The sequence below is a fragment of the Trachurus japonicus genome, chromosome 13 (genome assembly GCF_045865225.1).
Source record: "Trachurus japonicus isolate A0001 chromosome 13, Traja_1.0".
NCBI lineage: Eukaryota > Metazoa > Chordata > Actinopteri > Carangiformes > Carangidae > Trachurus > Trachurus japonicus.
Window position 1 is genome coordinate 35,750,109 of NC_140919.1, and position 19,399 is coordinate 35,769,507.

Consider the following 19,399-nt stretch of genomic DNA (forward strand, 5'->3'; position numbering starts at 1 on the left):
GTTGTCAAAGGATATCACATTACTGTATTGAAATTAAATGGAATGTATTTAGGATCAAAATGGCAAAGAAGAGTAAGGCACTGAGACAAAAGCAGGGAAAGAAAAAAGGAAGGAAAAGAATCATGCAATAAAACTCAACCAGTGGAAAGAGGACAGGATGAGGGGAGCTATTACTGAATACAGGGAGATTGGATGGTGGTGTCCCACAATTCTGGTTGTTGACCAGGGCTTGGACTGTCCCTATAAGTCCACTCTTCAGCACAGGGTAAAAGGTGGTCACCCACCATCACACAAATGGTAGAAGACCATTAATGTTTACAGAAGATAGCAGGACTATGACAAGTAATATTAGGCTATTGAACATTGGTTTGCAATTTAGCATTAATGTAAATTAAGATGACTTCAACAGACTTTTCAGTGTCCCACGGAGCGGGCCTGTCCCACATTTGTCTGAGAAAACTTGGCAATCAGAATTTTAATATGGCATTTCTTTTAGGAGTGTGATATCAGTATTTTCTTATTTTGATTTCATTAGATCACAACCTAATGGATTCAAGTGTTTACCACATATCTAAGTCGATCTGCATTCACAAAAATGTTTAATTCACCCTTAGTGTATTTCACTTATTCCTAGTTAATGTTTGGGATGTCTCTTCGAGGTAAAAAAAATAATAACATATTCTAAAGTGTTGTATGATCTAACAGGCTAGGCCTATTATGGATAACAGAAATGAAGTGCTGTGAAATGTTGTGAATGGCCTACCAAGTTTATTGATAGGTATTAAGGAGAGTTTAGAGTTAAATCTTTATTGAATGGAGTTGAATATATTTTTTGATTAGATTGAGATTGTTTGATGTTAAAAAATGTGTGCCATAGCTATTACAGTAATTTCAGTAGTGCACTGTATAGCTACTTATTCCACCCCTGGCCAATGCAGACAGAAAGGAAGTACAGACCTCCTCACTAGTTTAACATAAAAATGAACGTAATCTGACGATATGCATCTCTGTCTGCTGCAAGCAACAGGCCAAACAGGGTTAAAAAGACAGACAGAAGGCAGAGACACCGCTGGAGCTGTGCGTTGTCCTGTAACTCTGGCCAGTTAGATTTTATTCGTCATTGTACATCCGGGCACTTTATTTTTTGATTGACAGTTGCCATGGCAACAAGCTAGAGCATCGCCATTTTGTCAGGAGGGTTTTTTTTCCCCAGCTCAGTCTTTTCAAATGTTCTCCCTTCCCGCCGGAATAATGCTGTCAGTGGATATACATTTGACGTTTTTGGATATCGAAATGCGTCTAGTGGATCGGATTAAGAAGATCAAGAGGCCGACGTTTTAACATAGTTGAAATAATTAGGCGGCGCCGCACTAACTCAGTTGTCCGTGTCTCTGGTCCACCGGGCCGGTTCACTGCGCAGGTTTGGACCGCGCGCCATTTTGTGAAAATTGACACAAAATTCCTAACCAAAATTATCAGAGGACACGGTTTCTGCTTCATGTTTAAAATACTCTGGATTCATCCGTATTGTCGTATTTATCGAAGTGGCCGACGTTGGATTCGCAAAGACCACGTCAAATTAGATTTTGGCATAACGTTTATTTAGCGGCAGCTAGAATCGTTAGCTTGAGGCTAACCTGAGAAGCTACAGCTAGCCAGGGCAGGTAGCTAATGTTAGCTGCGTTCATTTTGTCAACTAGCTCAGGTTAGCTAGTAAGTTATGCGTGCTAGTTAACGTTAGCATGGTGCTAGCCATCAGCTGATACTAACGTTAGTCAAAGTTGCTTCGATCGCCGATGTTGTTCACCAGAGCTTGGAATATGAGAAGCGTACTGAATCTGGCTGGCGAATTATTTTAGAGTTTGCCGGTCAGAGGACGGGGGATTGGATTTAACGTTAACATTACTCGCTAACCGTGCAGGGAGGGGAGAAGCTCAAGCTGGATAAGTTTCCTCATCAAACAGGTTATTGGACTTTAAATGAAGATCGTGCCATCAGAGGTGAGCAACTGCAAACTGTTATCTTTGATGCTGGCCTTTTGTTAGGTGAGCGTTTCACGTCAATGCTCCCGCAGATGTATATTATATCTAACGAGAATGGTTAACAATGATGGACGCGACAGTGAAGTTGAGAACGGTAGCTTATGGTATGGCGGCTAGCTAACATTTTGTGGCGGTGCCGACTCCGTTGAAACCAGTGTTAACATTTGCTTCCAGTCAGTAGGTCAACGGACTAATTTTAATGTTAGACGGGAACATCTCTCCAGCTGGCCGTGGACTAGAGGATGCAGCGGATTGTGGGCTTTGACGGAGAGTCATGCTGGCACGGCGTTAACGTTACAGCTAACGTTAACTCTGCAATTTAGACACTGTCATTGTACGACTGAAGCAGATGTTACCGTGTTAGCCCACAGCCCCGTTTGAGTCACTGTCAGTATAATGTCTGCCTGTATTAATATCAGTGGTGCGGGTTGAATTTCAGAGTTATACAGTACGGAAGCTCATCCAGCTAACCTGGCTAACGCCTAGTAGCTAATTCTGCTAACCTGGCTAATGGTTAACGTTGACTTGTTGACGAACCAGCTGAATGGGCCCCACAACCCGCTGGCTGCTGAGCACAGCGTCACTAGCTAACGTTAACGTTGGATTGGTGAGAGATATGCTCGCTTGTCCCGCAGTTTTCAGGGTAACGTTAACGACGTTAGCTAGTTAACGTTAGACTGCTAACGGTAACGCCAGTCTGAATGCGATTGTCATTTATACGAGGAATTGGGAGGCTTACACGAACGATATGTAACAGGAGAGGACGCGAATTAACACTGAATATGCTTTCTAAAATCCAACCATGACGAGATCTACCCCATCATCTGTAAGTACAGAGATACTCGGGCTCCGTCTTTAACCACGGACGTTAGGCTTTTAATTGTTTTGGATGGGCTACGTTTGATTCAGCCCTGGGATGGATCTAATCAGTTGGGCGTGAGAAGATGACACACTGGCTTGTTCCAGAGGTCTTTAGCCATCACCTATGAAATGATACGGCTACTAATAGCAAGCTAGCTGTCGTTATATTTACACCTAAATAGGCCCGTTGATGCCGTGATGAGTAGAGCCAGGAAAGGAACTGTTCATATGTCAGTACTGAAAATGAAGAATAATCAAACGTTTAGGGCAGAGTAAAGAGCTACAAGTGCGCTTGCAAAATGGCTTTGTGGTCAAATACAGCTTGATTTTTTCCCCCGGTAGGGTTAGGGATTTTTAAAATGTCAAATTCACCGTATAGTCATGTTAGTCTGATGCCCTGTAATGTATTAGTAATACGGGCTCCAACTTAACTTTTTATTTTTTAGTTCTTTGTCAATTTGCATAACCTTGTGCAATAATTTCATTTAGGCCAGTTTAGCTACCTATTTAAATAAGTCTATTTCAGGTCAAACACTATAATTTAAATGTATATATTAATTATGGACATGCTGAGAGGAGATCCAGTGCCATTAAGATCACAACAATACTAATCCTAATTTGTTTTATGAAGTGTTTTGTAGTCTGTGCCTCTCAGTCAAATATTTTTTCACAACAGTCAGCTTCAGATCAATTGCTTTTTGATAATTTTGTTGCCAGGGCATTAAATACTTAATAAACTATTGATCCACAAGCAGCTTACCTTTTTTTGAATTTCAGCTTTATTTTAATTCTTTAAGAGTTCATACACCCCAAGTGCACTTTTTAAAGTTTTGGGGTGCCCCCTCTTCTTTAGGGGTTCCCTATCCCTTCTTCTGAACTTAAGTTTAATCACTATGAAGTTAAATCCCACCAAAGATGCACAATGATAATGATCTGTTTTTATTCTTTGTAGTCGGTTGTGGTTTGCTGCTGGACTCTCCTCCCAGGATGATATGAAATTTTACAGGAGACGATGCATCCAGGTTAGCTGCTATATATTAAGCCTTAACCCTTTGGTGGGAAGTGGTGCACTTAATATCTTCTTCACATTCAGATATTTCACTGTTTTGAATTTAACATCCAAACCCAGAAATGTTAAGCCATCTCAAGAGGGATAAAAAGTAAACAATGTTTTATCATGATTAATATTACTCAAGACAGTATTTAATATACCCATTAATTCAGCATAAACTTTTTTTATTATTATTTCACTGAGCTAAGTGATTCAGATTGGTTTGATAGTTTTCAGGTCTATGGCTGAACAAGCAGTAAATTGGGCACATTACTTACCATGACTTATCAGTCTTATCACTTTGGTGCTTTAAATTTAATATATGTATTAACAAATATTTAGATAAATTCAAGAATTTAGACTTATAATATTTAGCTAAATTAGTTATACTGTATAGCTGATCTATCCTTGCACCACAAGGTTATATTATATACACACACATATATATAAAATGTATAAAGTAAATATATTTAAGAAGGAAGAAGAGCATATAATAATAATATGTATATACTATGTGTATATATACTGTATATATATATATGTTGAATGCAATATAATGAAACATTTAGTATATCAAAAAACAGCCTTTGCTTGTGCTCCATCATCTTACAGTTTCTCTTATTTCTGGCAGTGGATGTGTATTTTTTCCTTTTGCAAAGCTGGGTCAGCTTTCTAACGCTCTCAGATGGAGTGCAGGTTTTGGGCTGTGCAGCTATTTTGCTGTCAGGCTCTTGTGTTGAAAGCAGCGTCTAAGTGTGCCAAAGTTCAATTTTATTTCTTGTTTATTTCTTGTTTTCTCATTGGAAAATGGGAGCAGCTCTGCCCTGGCAACAAAAGTAGGCTATTTGCATACTGCGTTGTGATTGGTCTGTGCATTGATGGGCTTGCCAAATCACGCTGTATCTCTGTGGTGATAGGCTATGCTAATTAGGTGCTGTTGCTGGGATTCTGAATAGTGGTTACTGTGTAGCACTGGTGAATTGTGTTGTCTGGTGAGAGATGCTGATAGCTGAACATGCTATTTAATAATTTTTTGATTCCTTCTGGCTTAAAATGAAGGATGATTCACTGTACAGTGTGGAGATGCTGTATTTTCATCCCTTTTCACTGTTAAACCTGCCTTTTTGCTGCTTTTTCTTCACAAAGGTTGATATGTTACCACTATATATTATTTTGTGGTTATTCTTTGATGCATTTTTATGACTTAACAGATTTAACAAAAGACACAATGTGTTAACCTGGCATTTCTCTTAACATGAATTAATCCCTGCTATTGTTCTCAACATACTCTGGTAATTTTTTCTCTTCAAGAGTGAGCTTGATCATTTGCACATGTATGTATGTATATATTATAAATACATCATTTTGCATATATTTTTCATTTCACAAGACCAACTAAGACAGTTTTGTGTTCAGGAAATTCTCATTTGTTAGATTAAGGAGCAAGCAATGCCCTATTTGTGTTACATCTGTACAATAAGCAGCAAATTTCTATATCTGTTTTATTTTGGGGCTAAAAATCTCTTATGTAGAAGAGAGAATACAGCTGTACTATACAGTTTTGGTCAGGATCATTACCCTTTTTCCTCCCAAACGTGTTTTGTTTAATATAATGTTGAATTAAGTTAATATGCAACTCATAGTAGTGCTAATTTCTTCCAGGAGGAGAGACTTCAGCATGCAAACCTTCGTCCGTCCGGCTTGCGCCCTCTTTTTCTTTACACACTGCTGGTCTTCAGATGGCTGCTCCAATGCCCCATACGCACCAGCAGTACAGTGACCGCCACCAGCCAAGCACTGACCAATCTGTTACGGTCTTACCGTACAGCGACCAGACACCACAGCTCACTGCCAATCAGGTACACTACCCCTACCCTACCCCAGCTCTTGGATTTCTTTTAATCCTAATATGCACTATAAGAAGAATGGCAAAACATAATGTGATTTGAGAGTCTACTTTCCTTTTTAGCTTCTAGCACAAGGCAGAGTAGCTCCTTATCAAATGTTCTTTTCCGTCTAACCATTTAATATCAAAAAAAGGCAAATATCTACTGTAGTAAATGTAATTAATGATCTTGGAGATTTAGCAATGATATGTACTGTGCATAATGTTTATTTATAATCTGTTGTGATTCTTCCTTCTGATACTTCAGAGGCACATGCCCCAGTGCTTTCGTGACCCAACTTCAGCTCCCCTGAGGAAGCTCTCCATTGACCTTATCAAAACCTACAAACACATCAATGAGGTTAGCTTTGTTTTGAGTATATCTATCTGTATCATCTGTTTTTGTAAGGATAACACTTGAACTTGAGTGTAAAAAAAATGTAAGGCCTATATTAAGTATGTGATCATTTGCATTTTTTTGTGAATTTACAGGTGTATTATGCAAAAAAGAAGCGACGGCACCAACAGGGTCAGGGTGAAGACTCTAGTCACAAAAAAGAGAGGAAAGTCTTTAATGATGGCTATGACGATGATAACTATGACTACATCGTCAAGAATGGGGAGAAGTGGATGGACCGCTATGAAATTGATTCCTTGATAGGAAAGGGATCATTTGGACAGGTGCTTATTTATAAATGACATGCAAACATACACCTTTTTTCTCTGTACTAATCACCTTGAGATACTTGATGATTCATACATAGACTTTTTGATATATAGCCAAAATTCGAAGTGATATGTATAGTCACAATTGTAAAATTGCTGTCCTTGGTATCTTTTAATTCACTCTTTTAGGTTGTGAAAGCATATGACCGTGCAGAGCAGGAATGGGTTGCCATTAAGATCATCAAGAACAAGAAAGCTTTCCTCAATCAAGCCCAGATTGAAGTGCGCCTCCTAGAGCTGATGAACAAACACGATACTGAGATGAAATACTACATCGGTAACCTACTTTTGAAATTTGATTTGACAAAATATACTGAAGAAATAACAGAGCTTCTCCTGTATCCTATTTTCCTGTATTAACACAGGTTTCTTTTTTTTTTTCTTTTTTTCTTGCAGTTCACCTAAAGCGTCACTTCATGTTTCGGAACCACCTCTGCCTAGTGTTTGAGATGCTTTCATATAACTTGTATGACCTGCTCCGAAATACCAACTTCCGTGGCGTCTCACTCAACCTCACCCGGAAGTTCGCCCAGCAGCTATGCACGGCGCTGCTCTTCCTGGCCACGCCTGAGCTCAGCATCATCCACTGTGACCTGAAGCCTGAGAACATTCTCCTCTGCAACCCCAAGAGGAGTGCCATCAAAATAGTGGACTTTGGCAGTTCATGCCAACTGGGACAAAGGGTATCTAGCTGCAGTTTTTCTTATCAGCAGTAAAATGTATACAAGTATGTTGTGGAAATGTGTGTGTGATCGTTGTTGGTTCTTAATCTTAGGTGCAATTAAGAGGTAATTCAGAGTTTTCAAGCAAATGCTGAGTATCATTGCTTTCTTTTTTGTAGATATACCAATATATCCAGAGTCGCTTCTACCGTTCCCCGGAGGTGCTGTTGGGAATGCCCTATGACCTGGCCATCGACATGTGGTCCTTGGGTTGCATCTTGGTAGAGATGCACACTGGAGAGCCTCTCTTCAGTGGAGCAAATGAGGTATAAGGAACTGGAAAAACTATCCCAAATTGTTCTGTGTCGAGCTTTGAATGTGAGAATGTCAACAAGTAACAGTTTTTCACCTCACCCTACAAATAATATCGTATAGACCTCAAAGACAGGGAAATGGAATAGATGACACTACTGTCAGTTGTTAAGCATTGGAATTGTTGTCTTATATGATTGTAGCCATTTACCTGAGCCTAAATCTTTTAGTTACAGTTACAGCATCTTAGGAAAACATTTTAGGATATTTGATCTAACAAACTCTGTATCGAAATGTATTTAGTGAAACTTTTGTTGCAGATATACAATGTAAATTCGAGTACTCATGTCCTGTCTGACACTTTTCTCTACCAACAAGAGGAAGTAACTTGATTAATGATATTTTCCACAGGTGGACCAGATGAACAAAATAGTCGAGGTTCTTGGTATCCCGCCTAATCACATAATGGACCTAGCCCCAAAAGCCAGGAAGTTCTTTGAGAAGCTTTCGGATGGTACATGGAGTGTTAAGAAGACCAAAGATGGCAAAAGGGTAAGCTCTGTTGTTTTCTTAACTTAGCCTTTGATCAAAACTTGTGCTGTGGGGATATTCTTAAAACCGCAGTAGGTTGTGTGATCAAATGCAAAAGTCATGGGGAAGTAAATCTCTTAATCTTTGTGTATTCTGCCTTCAACAGTATAAGCCTCCAGCCTCACGGAAGCTCCACTCCATCCTGGGTGTGGAGACAGGGGGTCCAGGTGGCCGGCGGGCGGGGGAGTCTGGCCATGCTGTTGCTGACTACTTGAAGTTCAAGGACCTGATCCTCCGGATGTTGGACTATGATCCTAAGAGCCGCATCCAGCCCTACTATGCCCTGCAGCACAGCTTCTTCAAGAAGACTGCGGACGAGGGGACCAATACAAGCAGCAGCGTGTCTACGAGCCCCGCATTAGAACAGTCCCAGTCTTCAGGAACCACCTCCAGTACCTCCTCTAGTTCAGGTGACTCTCATCTGAAAACCATGGGCAGCTCTTCGTTGTCCTTCCTTCAGAGCACTGATAGACATTGATTTGTCAGTTGTTGTGTTCTGTGATGACATGTAAAATGAATTATCTCACATCTGTAAAATTATCTGTTTAGTAAAGGGATTTGACTCTGAGACTTGTCATCGATGCAGTGAACTATAGCAAATTATTCCGAACAGTACAACTATTAAAATCAATAACTTTAAGACAATTGTAACATGTTGTGACAAACCATGGCAGATCCTATTGGATCATTTGAGATTGTATGTGATGTTGAGAGTGCAGTCGTGACACTTTGTTTAACCATTAGGAGGATCATCTGGGACAAGTACCAGTGGCAGAGCGAGATCAGACCCTACCCATCACCACTTGCACAGTGGAGGACACTTCGGCACGGCTATGCCTGCCATCGATGGTGACAGCCTCTGCCCGCAGGTCAGTAAGATACCTGGAGGGTTCTGAAATGTGATCTGATACTGAGTGGGGCTACTGTGATCTTTGCACATTTTCCTGATTTTGTAGATGCATAGTGACTTCCCCTACTATAACAGTTTGAACCATAGGTAGATCAATCTTTAGTATTATGAATTTAAGTAATAGACAAATCAATAAAAAAGTATAATATTTGTTAATGTTTATTGTTTCAGTGTTGTTAATAGTCTGATGATTCTAAGAATAACAAAAACAAAATCTGAAACTAAAAAGATTTGGCAAGAAACACTGACAAAGAGGTCATGCTCGCAACTTGTCAACAATAGTATACTTGCATAGTATCAGACCACAACTTTTATGCAGTACTACCTTTTAAAACTATGAAACATGTGCAGCTGTCTTCTCCAACTCACCCCTGTTATCTGGTTGACATTGACAGGCAAGACAGCCTTACCCACCACCGCTGGTGTGGGGAGGTGGCGTTGGACCAGAGTCCGTCACTGGAGAGACACACCCAGTCCAGGAGACCACCTTCCATGTTCCCCCTCAGCACCCCAAGGCCCTGCATCCCCACTCACACACTCATCACCACCACGGGCAGATGATGGCTACACGGCCACGCCCACGCCACTACACCTCCCCGACACACAGCTCCTCGACACAGGACTCCATGGAGGTGGTTCATGGCCATCTGTCCATGACCTCCCTGTCTTCCTCTGCCTCCTCTTCCTCTACATCGTCCTCTTCCACAGGGAACCATGGCAACCAGGCCTACCAGCTCCGCCATTTGCCCGCCGGAGCCCTTGACTTTGGTCAGAATGGTGGGCTGAGCATGGGGCTAGGTGCCTTCTCGAACCCACGGCAGGAGACTGGCATGGCAGCGCACCCTGCATTCTCCATGGGCACGAACACGGGGCCTGCCCACTACCTAGCGGAAGGCCACCTGGGCATGAGGCAGGGCATGGACCGGGAGGAATCTCCAATGACTGGAGTGTGTGTGCAGCAGAGTTCAATGGCCAGCTCGTGACTGCACTGACATTTGGCTGTGTGTTCCCCCTGTGCGTCATTTTTAAGGTGGTGTTTTTTACTACAAGGTGTGTTGAGAACAAAAGCTGCTCACGTCAGAAGGGAGATATCACTGAACCGCTACTACAGAGAAAAACCTTTGTTAAAAAGTATATATGTAATTTTCATCAGTTTTTGTTTTGCAATCATTAGGCACAAAATAATACTGCGGAATAACCATAGTGAGATTGAGACATCCATCTTACCATTTCACCAGTTTCATGTAACCACCAAGTAATCACCATATGGTATTATGTGGCAAAATCTTCTAAGGAGCATTTCAGAGCGAAGTTTGAAGCTGTTTTGCAGGTAGCTGTTGGTGATGAAATGCTTGGCGTCCTCTTTCAGTTCAAAACGTGGACTGCCTGACATTACTGTTCCACTGGTTCTTAATTATTTTGCCCTTTTTAAGTGAAATTTCACATAAAAGCTGCTTGTAAATCCTGTAGCTTGACAATGAGGGGAAGTGTTTGCGGTGATATTTCTTGTTGTTGGTCGGTATTGTGTAACTCTGTTAAAGGGGAGCACATAGCAGTGGAGTCCCTAAAGCGTGTGCTGGCCGGGTGGAGAGGAGACCCCGCAGGTGGATACTTGCACCAACCGGGTCAAAGGAGAGGGAAGCACCACCCCTCAGGCCTAGAGGCCCCGTTGTCCTGCAAGCTGCAACCGGGCCCGGCACAGACGAGAGCAGCGATGGGCACGGGAGATGAAAGGATCCAGCCCAGTGAAAGGAAGGCAGTCAGTGGCTGGTTCTAGATAACCCTTTGGCCTTATGACTCATGGACTTGGAATGGGATGGAGCTGGACATTATCATTTGAATTAAGATGGCTTTTCTCTATTTTTCTCTCTAGACAGCCCTTAATTCTTTAAGGAAATTAAAACAACTTAGAAAAGGTAAATAAGAATGGTAATTTGAGGCCTTTCTCGACAAAGATTACTTCTTCAGCAGGGCCCCACATAACAGGGTCTTATTGTACACAACAACCTCCTAAACATTACTTCCTTGAAAATCTTATTCACTGGTTAAGGATTTTGCAGTGGAAAGAACTATCTATTCCAGAGTCTACCCCTTTATGTTTCGTTATTTTTCCCTTTTGCATGTAGTTCCTCATCAGAACCACCTGCACAAGTCTCTCCATCCAAAACATGGAAACTGAAGAAAAAAATGAGTTAAGTGACTGCCTTTTTTCTCCTCAAATTATGCTGTGAATTTTACAAGAATTTATTTTCCCTTTGGATATGTTTTTATACCAAAGCAGTTGTTTTATAGCATATAGGTGTCTGTAACCAATAATGTAGCAGTTCACCACTTTGACGCAAAGTTTATCAAGATCTTATTTTAACGTCAATACAAACAGCTGCAATATTTTACTTTAGCAAAACTGGAGACCGTTGTCGAGACCGTTGGCTATTGTGTATTCTGGCCAGATTTGTTTGCAACGTTTTACCAAAACTGTTTCCATATTAATTGGTAGATTATTTTGGGAGTCTTTTAAAACTTTGGTATGTTAGAGAATTTGGTAGTTACTCTGCAGGCTCCGGAGTAGCAAGTTAGAAGCTGATGGTTTAAAAAAAAAAAAAGGAGACTAATGCGTTCTATTTCTGTGTCGTCGTTTTTCTTTTGCCCCATCATACTATTTCAAAGGGTTTTGCTGCCTTTCATACATCATTTGGTCAACTTGGCTAGTTTCTGCCATGAAACAAGACTTAATGTCATTGTCTTGGCAGGTTAAGGATAATTGTGGTAAATCGGTTTGTGTTGAATGGTATTGTTCTGATTTGGTAGGGCAGATCCCCATGATTGTTGTCCTATTCAAAGGGAAGGGGTGTCCCATCAGCCCACAATCACATGCTTTGCCTAGGCAGACATGCATGTCCTCAAAACATTACAGTCAATAACCAGATTTTTTTTTTTATATCAGGGAGTTTGAAGTGCTTTCTTTCTTCTGTTGCTCATTTTACCAGCTTTGAAATTAGACAGACAAACCTGCCCACAGCCACCTTTTAAATTAAGGGCAGGCCACAGGTGATACTGTTGTCATTTTAAAGGAGAAACCATCATAAGAAATCATGCTTGGTATTTCCACAAACACAAATGTAAAGCTACCTATATTGAGATTGGGGTTTTATCTGGATGTCAAGGTTAATTGCAAATTTGCAATCATTTTTCATACCCCACAGAATTTGAGACATTTAGAAATTGCCAGTGGTTTTATGACTGGCACTCATACTGGTACTAAACATTCCAAAAATAAAGACTGAAAAAGAAAAAAAATTGACTGCAGTGACTCGTAAGTGTGCGCCTATTTCAGATCATGCTGATTGACCTCTTATTTAGAGCAGTTGTCATGAAATGCAGCCCCTTTTTAATAGTTGAAATAGAATTTATGTATATATTTATATTTTTTTAATAAAGGAAGTATAGAACTCACTACCTTGCTCCTGCTGGTATGTTGATTATGTTTGTCAATTTGGTGACCATTCAGTGGGCAGGAACTCCTGTTTTCTTAGTGGCAAAACCTTGCCTTTTGGCAAAGGTACTTGACTACATCAGGACAACACTATGAGGTAGGGTTTGAATCAAACAGGGAAAGCTAGATCTTCAAACCTTAATAATTTTCACAGGGTATATTGTAAGTGCATGTACATCACAAACCTTACTTTTTGGTTATATGAGAAGCACATGGTTGAAAAAAGGTTCCATCTTTCATAAGCCTGTTCAGTTTGTGGGTTATACACAAACACGTATACTTGTTGACATATCTGAACACCCAACAGAAGTTGAAATCCTCTTATTTAATTTGGATTTATCCTTTTCATTTTTGGTTCCACATTTTTTCACTTTTTTTGTACATGCAACATGCACTATAGAATTGAACAGCATGGGGGAAAGGATAAGTCCATGTATCCACAGATTGTAAGATCTAGTCAAGACTTTGCTGTGTTTATGACAATGCCCTTTGTATTATATTAAGACAGTCTTATGTATGATATATAAAAAGAAGTTAATTGAAATGCTCTGTGTGTCTTTATTGTTCACTTCCAACTCCACCTACTTTAGTTACTTTATAATAAGTGTTGTCTCTCTACCCCCAATAACATAATCATGCACAATCCATACATCATCGCGCAGTGTGTTTACTACCGCTAACATGCGCAAATTACATACCGTACACGCTTACGAAAGAAAATTGTACATCAAAATGAGTCACCGTACGTCATGGCGGAAATTTATAAAAAGTGCGAGGCTTACGCTTTCTGCCCCGGCTCGTTGGTCTAGGGGTATGATTCTCGCTTCGGGTGCGAGAGGTCCCGGGTTCAAATCCCGGACGAGCCCAGCGGAATTTTTTATACAATAAATGTAAAATGCAAATACGGAACGTCACTGATGGTCACCAATATGTACGCACGTGAATCGTGTAAACTCACAGGTAACTAGGGAAATATATATATATTTTACCGAGGCTTTGGGATGCTGATCTTGGATAGCAGATTATATTCGTTCCTTTCGTCCTTGCCCAACCCTCAGGCCACAGATCAAACAGGCCCCGTGATACTTGCCTTTGTATAACCCACACGACTATTTAATCGCAATGAAAAAAAAGTGTGCAAAAGAAGGGCTCGTCCGGGATTTGAACCCGGGACCTCTCGCACCCTAAGCGAGAATCATACCCCTAGACCAACGAGCCATGTATGACACTCGGTGCACAATTCCTCTAATCATTGTGTCCCATGTTCCTCATGTCTGCGTGCTCTTGGAATAGGTCAGAATAAGTCCTCAAATTGATATGAAGGCTATGTAGCTACTGGTCCGGTGTGCCGTGGGTGAAGGAATCAAAAAATGCCTTATTTTATTTTCATAAAAACAAGGCTTCACAAATCTAAATAAGACTGTGTTTTTGTTGCGTCGTTTGACATTTCCTGTGTGGTCTCGGTAGTGCGAGTCTCGGTTAAGTTAAGTGTTTTTTGTTGTTTGTTTTTTATTATCTTTGCCCATATGGTGTGGTTTGGTTGAGAAATCTTCCCTTTCCACTAACTGTGGAGCAGGAACTTAACTTCGACATGGCGACGTGATGATAACACATAGTTTATTTGTTTTCCTGTTTGTTCTACATCTAGTGAGAAAACGTGTGCGAAAAGCGTAAACAGCCCATCACTATAATCTCGGTAAATGTATGGATCTAAATATCCATCCACGGGTAAATGCCGTCGCACTACTCAGGTAGCTTGCTACCTAACCTAGCCACTATTGAGCCAGCTAGCCCTCGGCTGTGTCCGAAATCACTCACTCCATGTTGCATTACTCCTTCTCGTGGACAGGGAGTGACACTGCCCCGGTCGGTGTTAGTTGCTCTACCAGCGGGGGAGCCATGGGGGCAGCAGTACATCCGGAAGAGCTATTGCCACTGTATTTATGAAAGACAAAGAAGAAAATGGCTAGTTGTCCTCTGATTGGTCGAGAGAAGCCAGGGTGTCACGTGTAAGATTTAATTATGTCCAATCAGAGGTCTTGTGGGCGGGACTTCGTTCTGAAAACCGATGTACACCAACTTCAACCGTTGTCTATTTCTGTAGCGAATCTAGTCAGCTCTGTATTTTAATTGTTCATGAGAAGGCCGCTGAATACAGCTAATAAGAAACGTTAGTTGTCAGCTTTAGAAACGACATACGTCCACATGGGTTCCTAAACGAAGGCGCCAAAGCCAGCAGGTGATAATACTCAGCTAAGTTGGCTAAGCTAACCACCTAGCTTGAAGCATGCCGAATTTTTGCGCGGCCCCAAACTGTACACGGAAGAGCACCCAGTCAGATTTGGCTTTTTTTCGGTTTCCACGGGACCCAGAGAGGTAAGACAATGCTAGATTGTTGTTCTCATGTTGACCTGCTTATGCACTCGTGAAACCAGCTTTAACATGTGCAGTTCCTCAGTTAAAATTGCAACAGAATGGCAGAGAAGCAAATAATGCATACAACTAAAAGTGGTGTAATATACAGTGGTTTATTTTCATTATGAGCATAATATTAAGCCTAATTTCCCGGGCTGTAGTAAACAATTACCAGCTATAAGAGGGTCAGGGATAGTAAGATGATACATTTAGTTGTTTGTCTTTGACCAACTGTCCAAAATCCCCAAACATTCAGTTTACAACCAGATAATATGACAAAAAAGCAAACGCATAACAATCTGCTTTCACTGAATTATCAATAACGCTGTTGTTAAGTGAGCTTGGTGCTGCTTCATAGATAAATAAATACTTTAAGTATTTTAAGCACTTAAATTAAATAAGCAAGTTAAAAGAAAATGTGCATTAGCCTATTATGAAAAAGAAAATGTACAATTATTACTATTAGGCTACAACATGCAAATGAATGTTACATGATCTATGTAATGATTACAGCCAATGTCTCAGTAATATGCACTATGCAAAGATTAAAGTTACTTTCATTGTTGAGAATTTAACATAAAGACAGAAATGTTTTTTTGAGTTATTTCTTAAATCCTTTATAGTTTATGCAGTAGTTCTTTGATATCTGTTTGTCGTATCTAGTCTGTTAAGATACTGCTCTCAAAAATTGTATTTTGCATGTTTGATTTTTAAATATTGTCTTGCATGAACTTGCCATGTATCCAAAAGAAGTTCACAAGCAGTTTACACAGACCTGACTACATTCTCAATGGGCTACCATTTTTTTAGATGCCGAATCTGGGTAGAGAACTGCCGCAGAGCAGATCTAGAGGCGAAAACATCAGACCAGCTGAACAAGCACTACAGATTATGTGCCAAACACTTTGATCCAGCTATGGTGTGCAAAACAGTGAGTATCTGACGGTCCTACCTAATCTACTCAACTCATAAATATGCGTTTCTCTCCAAATGGCAGATGGCTTATGTAAGTTTATTGTTCTTCAGAGCCCCTACAGGACTGTATTGAAGGATACTGCCATTCCAACCATATTTGACCTGACGAGCCATTTAAGAAATCCTCATACCAGACATCGCAAGCGGATTAAAGAACTTGTAAGAAAGATATTTATTTGCCCTTTGCTTGCCTTTCATGGTTGCTTAAACGTTTGAAGATAGTGGTGATGTTTGCCTAAGTATCGTATGATTATCGTTGCTAAACTATAAGTTTTTCATTTCAGACTGAAGAAGACATACGAAAGATCAAAGAAAGGAGATGTAAGTAAATAGCAAATGTATTTTTTTTGTCATGAATGAAAAATATTTGCATGTTAACTTTATGCTGCATTTATTGACTCAAATGATCATTGTTACTTTCTTGTTTCTCTCTGTTTAGTGGCATCTTCCATTGAACAGCTTGTTTCCAAAAAAGATTCAGCAACTGAGGATGGCACAGGCGCCAGTGAGGATGAACCTCAGCTGTCCTCAGAGGAGAAAGAGTTTCGTGAATACCTGAGATCCCTGTTTGAGGTTGTGGTCATGTTAGGAAAACAGAGTATCCCTTTAATGGCTGACAAACCATGTGAAGCTCAAGACATGTCCAACAACTTCCAGACCCTCCTAGATTACCGCATTAATGCTGGCGATGAAGCTCTGAATAAGCGGTTTGAGATGACAGCTGTGAACACAGAATACCTTTCTGCAACCCAGCAGAACCAGCTGCTGGACATTTGTGAGAACACAGTGAGAGAGGAGATGCTGATGGAAGTGAGAGAGAGTCGTTTCTTCTCCCTTGTGACAGGTGACCTTGTGGAGTTTTCCAACGAGCAACACTTGCCTCTGTTTCTACGCTTTGTGAATCAGCAGAACGTCCTTCGAGAGGAGTTTTTGGACTTTGTTCTATTTGATGGTGACGAGTCTTTGCTGGTAGAGAGGCTGGAGGCCCAGCTGACTGACCGTTGGGGGCTTAGCATGGAGGACTGCCGTGGTCAGGCCCACAAGGCCACTGGGACTTCCACCACCAAAATGAAAGCTGTGGCAGTATTACTGATGGAGAAGTATCCCCTGGCATTGCTGATGCCCTGCTCGCACATGGCACTAAACATCCACCTGGCTAACAGTCTGCCTTTTCCCAATGTCCAGGTTGTCATGGAGACTCTGAGGAGGATTGGTGCTTTCTTTAGAACCCCGCACACTCAGGATGAACTTGAGAAAGCCATCTCCTCTCACTATCAGAAAAACGAAGAGAAGGGAGCTGCAGTAAAACTAGCCTCCGGCTCTGGATGGACAGAGCAGCACAATGTCTTTGATGTGCTGCTCGACTTGGTGCCACCTCTTCTGCTGTGCATGGACAACATCTTAGACAACGCTGATGGAAAGTTTGCTGATGCTGTCACAGCAGACGCATATTCAGTCACAGAAATTCTGGCCGAATTTGAGATCATTGTCACCATCGTCATCTTAAAAAACGTTCTCACATTCACCAGAGCCTTTGGGAGGAATCTCCAAGGAGAGACCCTTGATGTCTTTTTTGCTGCCAACAGTCTAACTGCTGTCCTGCATTCGCTAAATGAGGTCAATGATAACATTGATGTCTACCATGAATTTTGGTATGAGGAGGCCGTGAGTGTTGCCAATGAAATGCAGATTCCTGAGAAGGTCCCAAGGCTGTTTCTGCGCAAACAGCGTGCAGCAAATGAGGGTGAAATCCAAGCAGAGTCATATTTTAAGGAGTATGTGACTGTCCCCATTATCCGTGGCATCATGCAGGAGGTGGAGGACATGTTCTCTGAGAACAACCTCAAAGCTCTTAAGTGTCTCTCACTGGTCCCGGCTGTCATGGGCCAAATGAAGTTCAACACCACAGAGGAGAACTATGCAGAAGTTTATCGCAACGACCTCCCCAACCCGGACACACTCCCTGCAGAGCTTCACTGCTGGAGAATCAAGTGGAAGCACAGGGGCAAAGAAGTGCGCTTGCCCACAACCATCCATGAAACCTTGCAGCTTCCAGATGTCAAGTTCTTCCCCAATGTGAACTCCTTCCTCAAGGTGCTTTCCACCTTACCTGTGCTGAAACTGGAAGACAACAAAAGTGACATGGCAAGTGAGCAGCTGCAGGCTCATCTCGCAAGCATGCCTGCTAAGCAGTGGAACAAAAGTCTTGCAATGCTCAGCGTTAATACTCATGTCAAACGTGACTTGGATGTAATGGTAGACAAATATTGCAGACTTTACACAGAGGATGACCCTGAAGCTGAGGCCACGGCTGAGGAAACGGCTGAGGAGGCCTCGACTGTGGAGACAGCTGAGGAAGATGTTGTGACGAAATGATATGAAACAGCTGGTCTTGGACACAAAAAAAACAACAACAATGAAACAGATGCTGTCAGCCATGAATCCATTCTCCATTGGTTGCTCATTTATGTTTTGATGCATTTACAGCTTGATATTTGTGTTAATAATTTTTATGTAGTTGTGAAGAGCTAATGTGATGTAATGTTTGTATTGCATCTCAACACAACCTTGCATTGCAAACAATTACATTTAAATTTGGCAGGAAGAAATTTGTGAAATAAATCCTCTCTTCAGCATGAAAATTGCAACACCCCTAAATATCCAGGAATGTAAGTAACTGCCAAAGGCGTCATCTGTAAATATTGAACATTTTGAGTCTTTGTAATGTAATGTTGTGATCTTAAGGAAACTATTTTGTATCCTACATTTTGTCCTCATTGCTTTTATTTGTTAAATTGTGATGGGATTTATCTGTTCAAAGTATATTGCATTTACAGTCATCTCTTCTTTACTGTTTGTTTTTAATTCAAACCACACGATGAACTTGTGTAGCCTATTGATCTAGTGTAGTTACTCCATTCCACTGACTGTGAGGCAGAGAGAGCACAAGAGGGAGCAGTTGCACCGTCAGTCTTGAATTAATGCTATTGGGAAGTGTTTTTGTTTTACAAAAAAAGCTTGTTTTGCTTGTGTGACATATTTGAAGAGTAGAAAGGCTCGCTCATGACATTACACCTTTTGTACAGGATACATTCGGATTGAAACTGGCATTGAGATGTGTAATGGAGTAATATGTGTGCTCTACGCAACAACAAAAAATATGCAAGACATTCGACATAACTCTGGATGTAGCGGTAAATGAACTGTATATTATTATGTTGTTTGCTTTTAGTGCCTCACACAAAATTCCTTAACGTGAACTTTAATAGTCTGGTTTCAGCCTAGTTTAATAAAATCTTTTTTTGGAACACAAAATGAGGACACCATGAGTCAGCTTTGTGGCCAGATGTTACTTTTTATTTTTATTTTTTCAGCACGTAAACTTAGGAACTAAGTGATCAAAAAACGATCTATAGCCTAAATTGCATGCAAACACCACACTGACAGAAGATATAATGGAATTGTACCCTATTTTG

The 19,399-nt window shown here is 40.9% G+C and overlaps 2 protein-coding genes and 2 non-coding genes across 8 annotated transcripts; 3 read left to right on the top strand and 1 right to left on the bottom strand.

Moving 5' to 3' along the window:
* The first annotated feature begins 1,173 nt into the window (after nt 1–1,173).
* dyrk1ab (dual-specificity tyrosine-(Y)-phosphorylation regulated kinase 1A, b) lies at nt 1,174–13,077 on the top strand. 5 transcript variants are annotated; one of them, XM_085796261.1, is made up of 13 exons: nt 1,174–1,420; nt 1,922–2,000; nt 3,856–3,925; nt 5,617–5,813; nt 6,108–6,200; nt 6,332–6,520; nt 6,695–6,842; nt 6,962–7,248; nt 7,407–7,553; nt 7,951–8,091; nt 8,237–8,540; nt 8,875–8,999; nt 9,436–13,077. In XM_085796261.1, exons 3-13 carry the CDS (start codon nt 3,916–3,918, stop codon nt 10,021–10,023), a joined length of 2,229 nt encoding a protein of 742 aa, XP_085652387.1. In that variant the 5' UTR covers nt 1,174–1,420; nt 1,922–2,000; nt 3,856–3,915; the 3' UTR covers nt 10,024–13,077. The 5 variants fall into 5 exon arrangements, with proteins under 5 accessions (XP_085652387.1, XP_085652390.1, XP_085652389.1 ...); XM_085796264.1 differs by lacking the exon at nt 3,856–3,925; XM_085796262.1 differs by lacking the exons at nt 1,174–1,420; nt 1,922–2,000 and adding an exon at nt 2,109–2,868.
* A 250-nt stretch (nt 13,078–13,327) lies between these two features.
* trnap-cgg (transfer RNA proline (anticodon CGG)) lies at nt 13,328–13,399 on the top strand. The gene has a single exon. It is a non-coding gene; the product is annotated as a tRNA-Pro (tRNA).
* A 280-nt stretch (nt 13,400–13,679) lies between these two features.
* trnap-agg (transfer RNA proline (anticodon AGG)) lies at nt 13,680–13,751 on the bottom strand. The gene has a single exon. It is a non-coding gene; the product is annotated as a tRNA-Pro (tRNA).
* Nucleotides 13,752–14,561: 810 nt separating this feature from the next.
* thap12b (THAP domain containing 12b) lies at nt 14,562–19,254 on the top strand. Its single transcript, XM_085796252.1, has 5 exons — nt 14,562–14,909; nt 15,759–15,879; nt 15,975–16,082; nt 16,208–16,244; nt 16,363–19,254. The coding sequence occupies exons 1-5, from the start codon at nt 14,821–14,823 to the stop codon at nt 18,297–18,299; spliced, it is 2,292 nt and encodes a 763-aa protein (XP_085652378.1). The 5' UTR covers nt 14,562–14,820; the 3' UTR covers nt 18,300–19,254.
* Nucleotides 19,255–19,399: the final 145 nt, after the last annotated feature.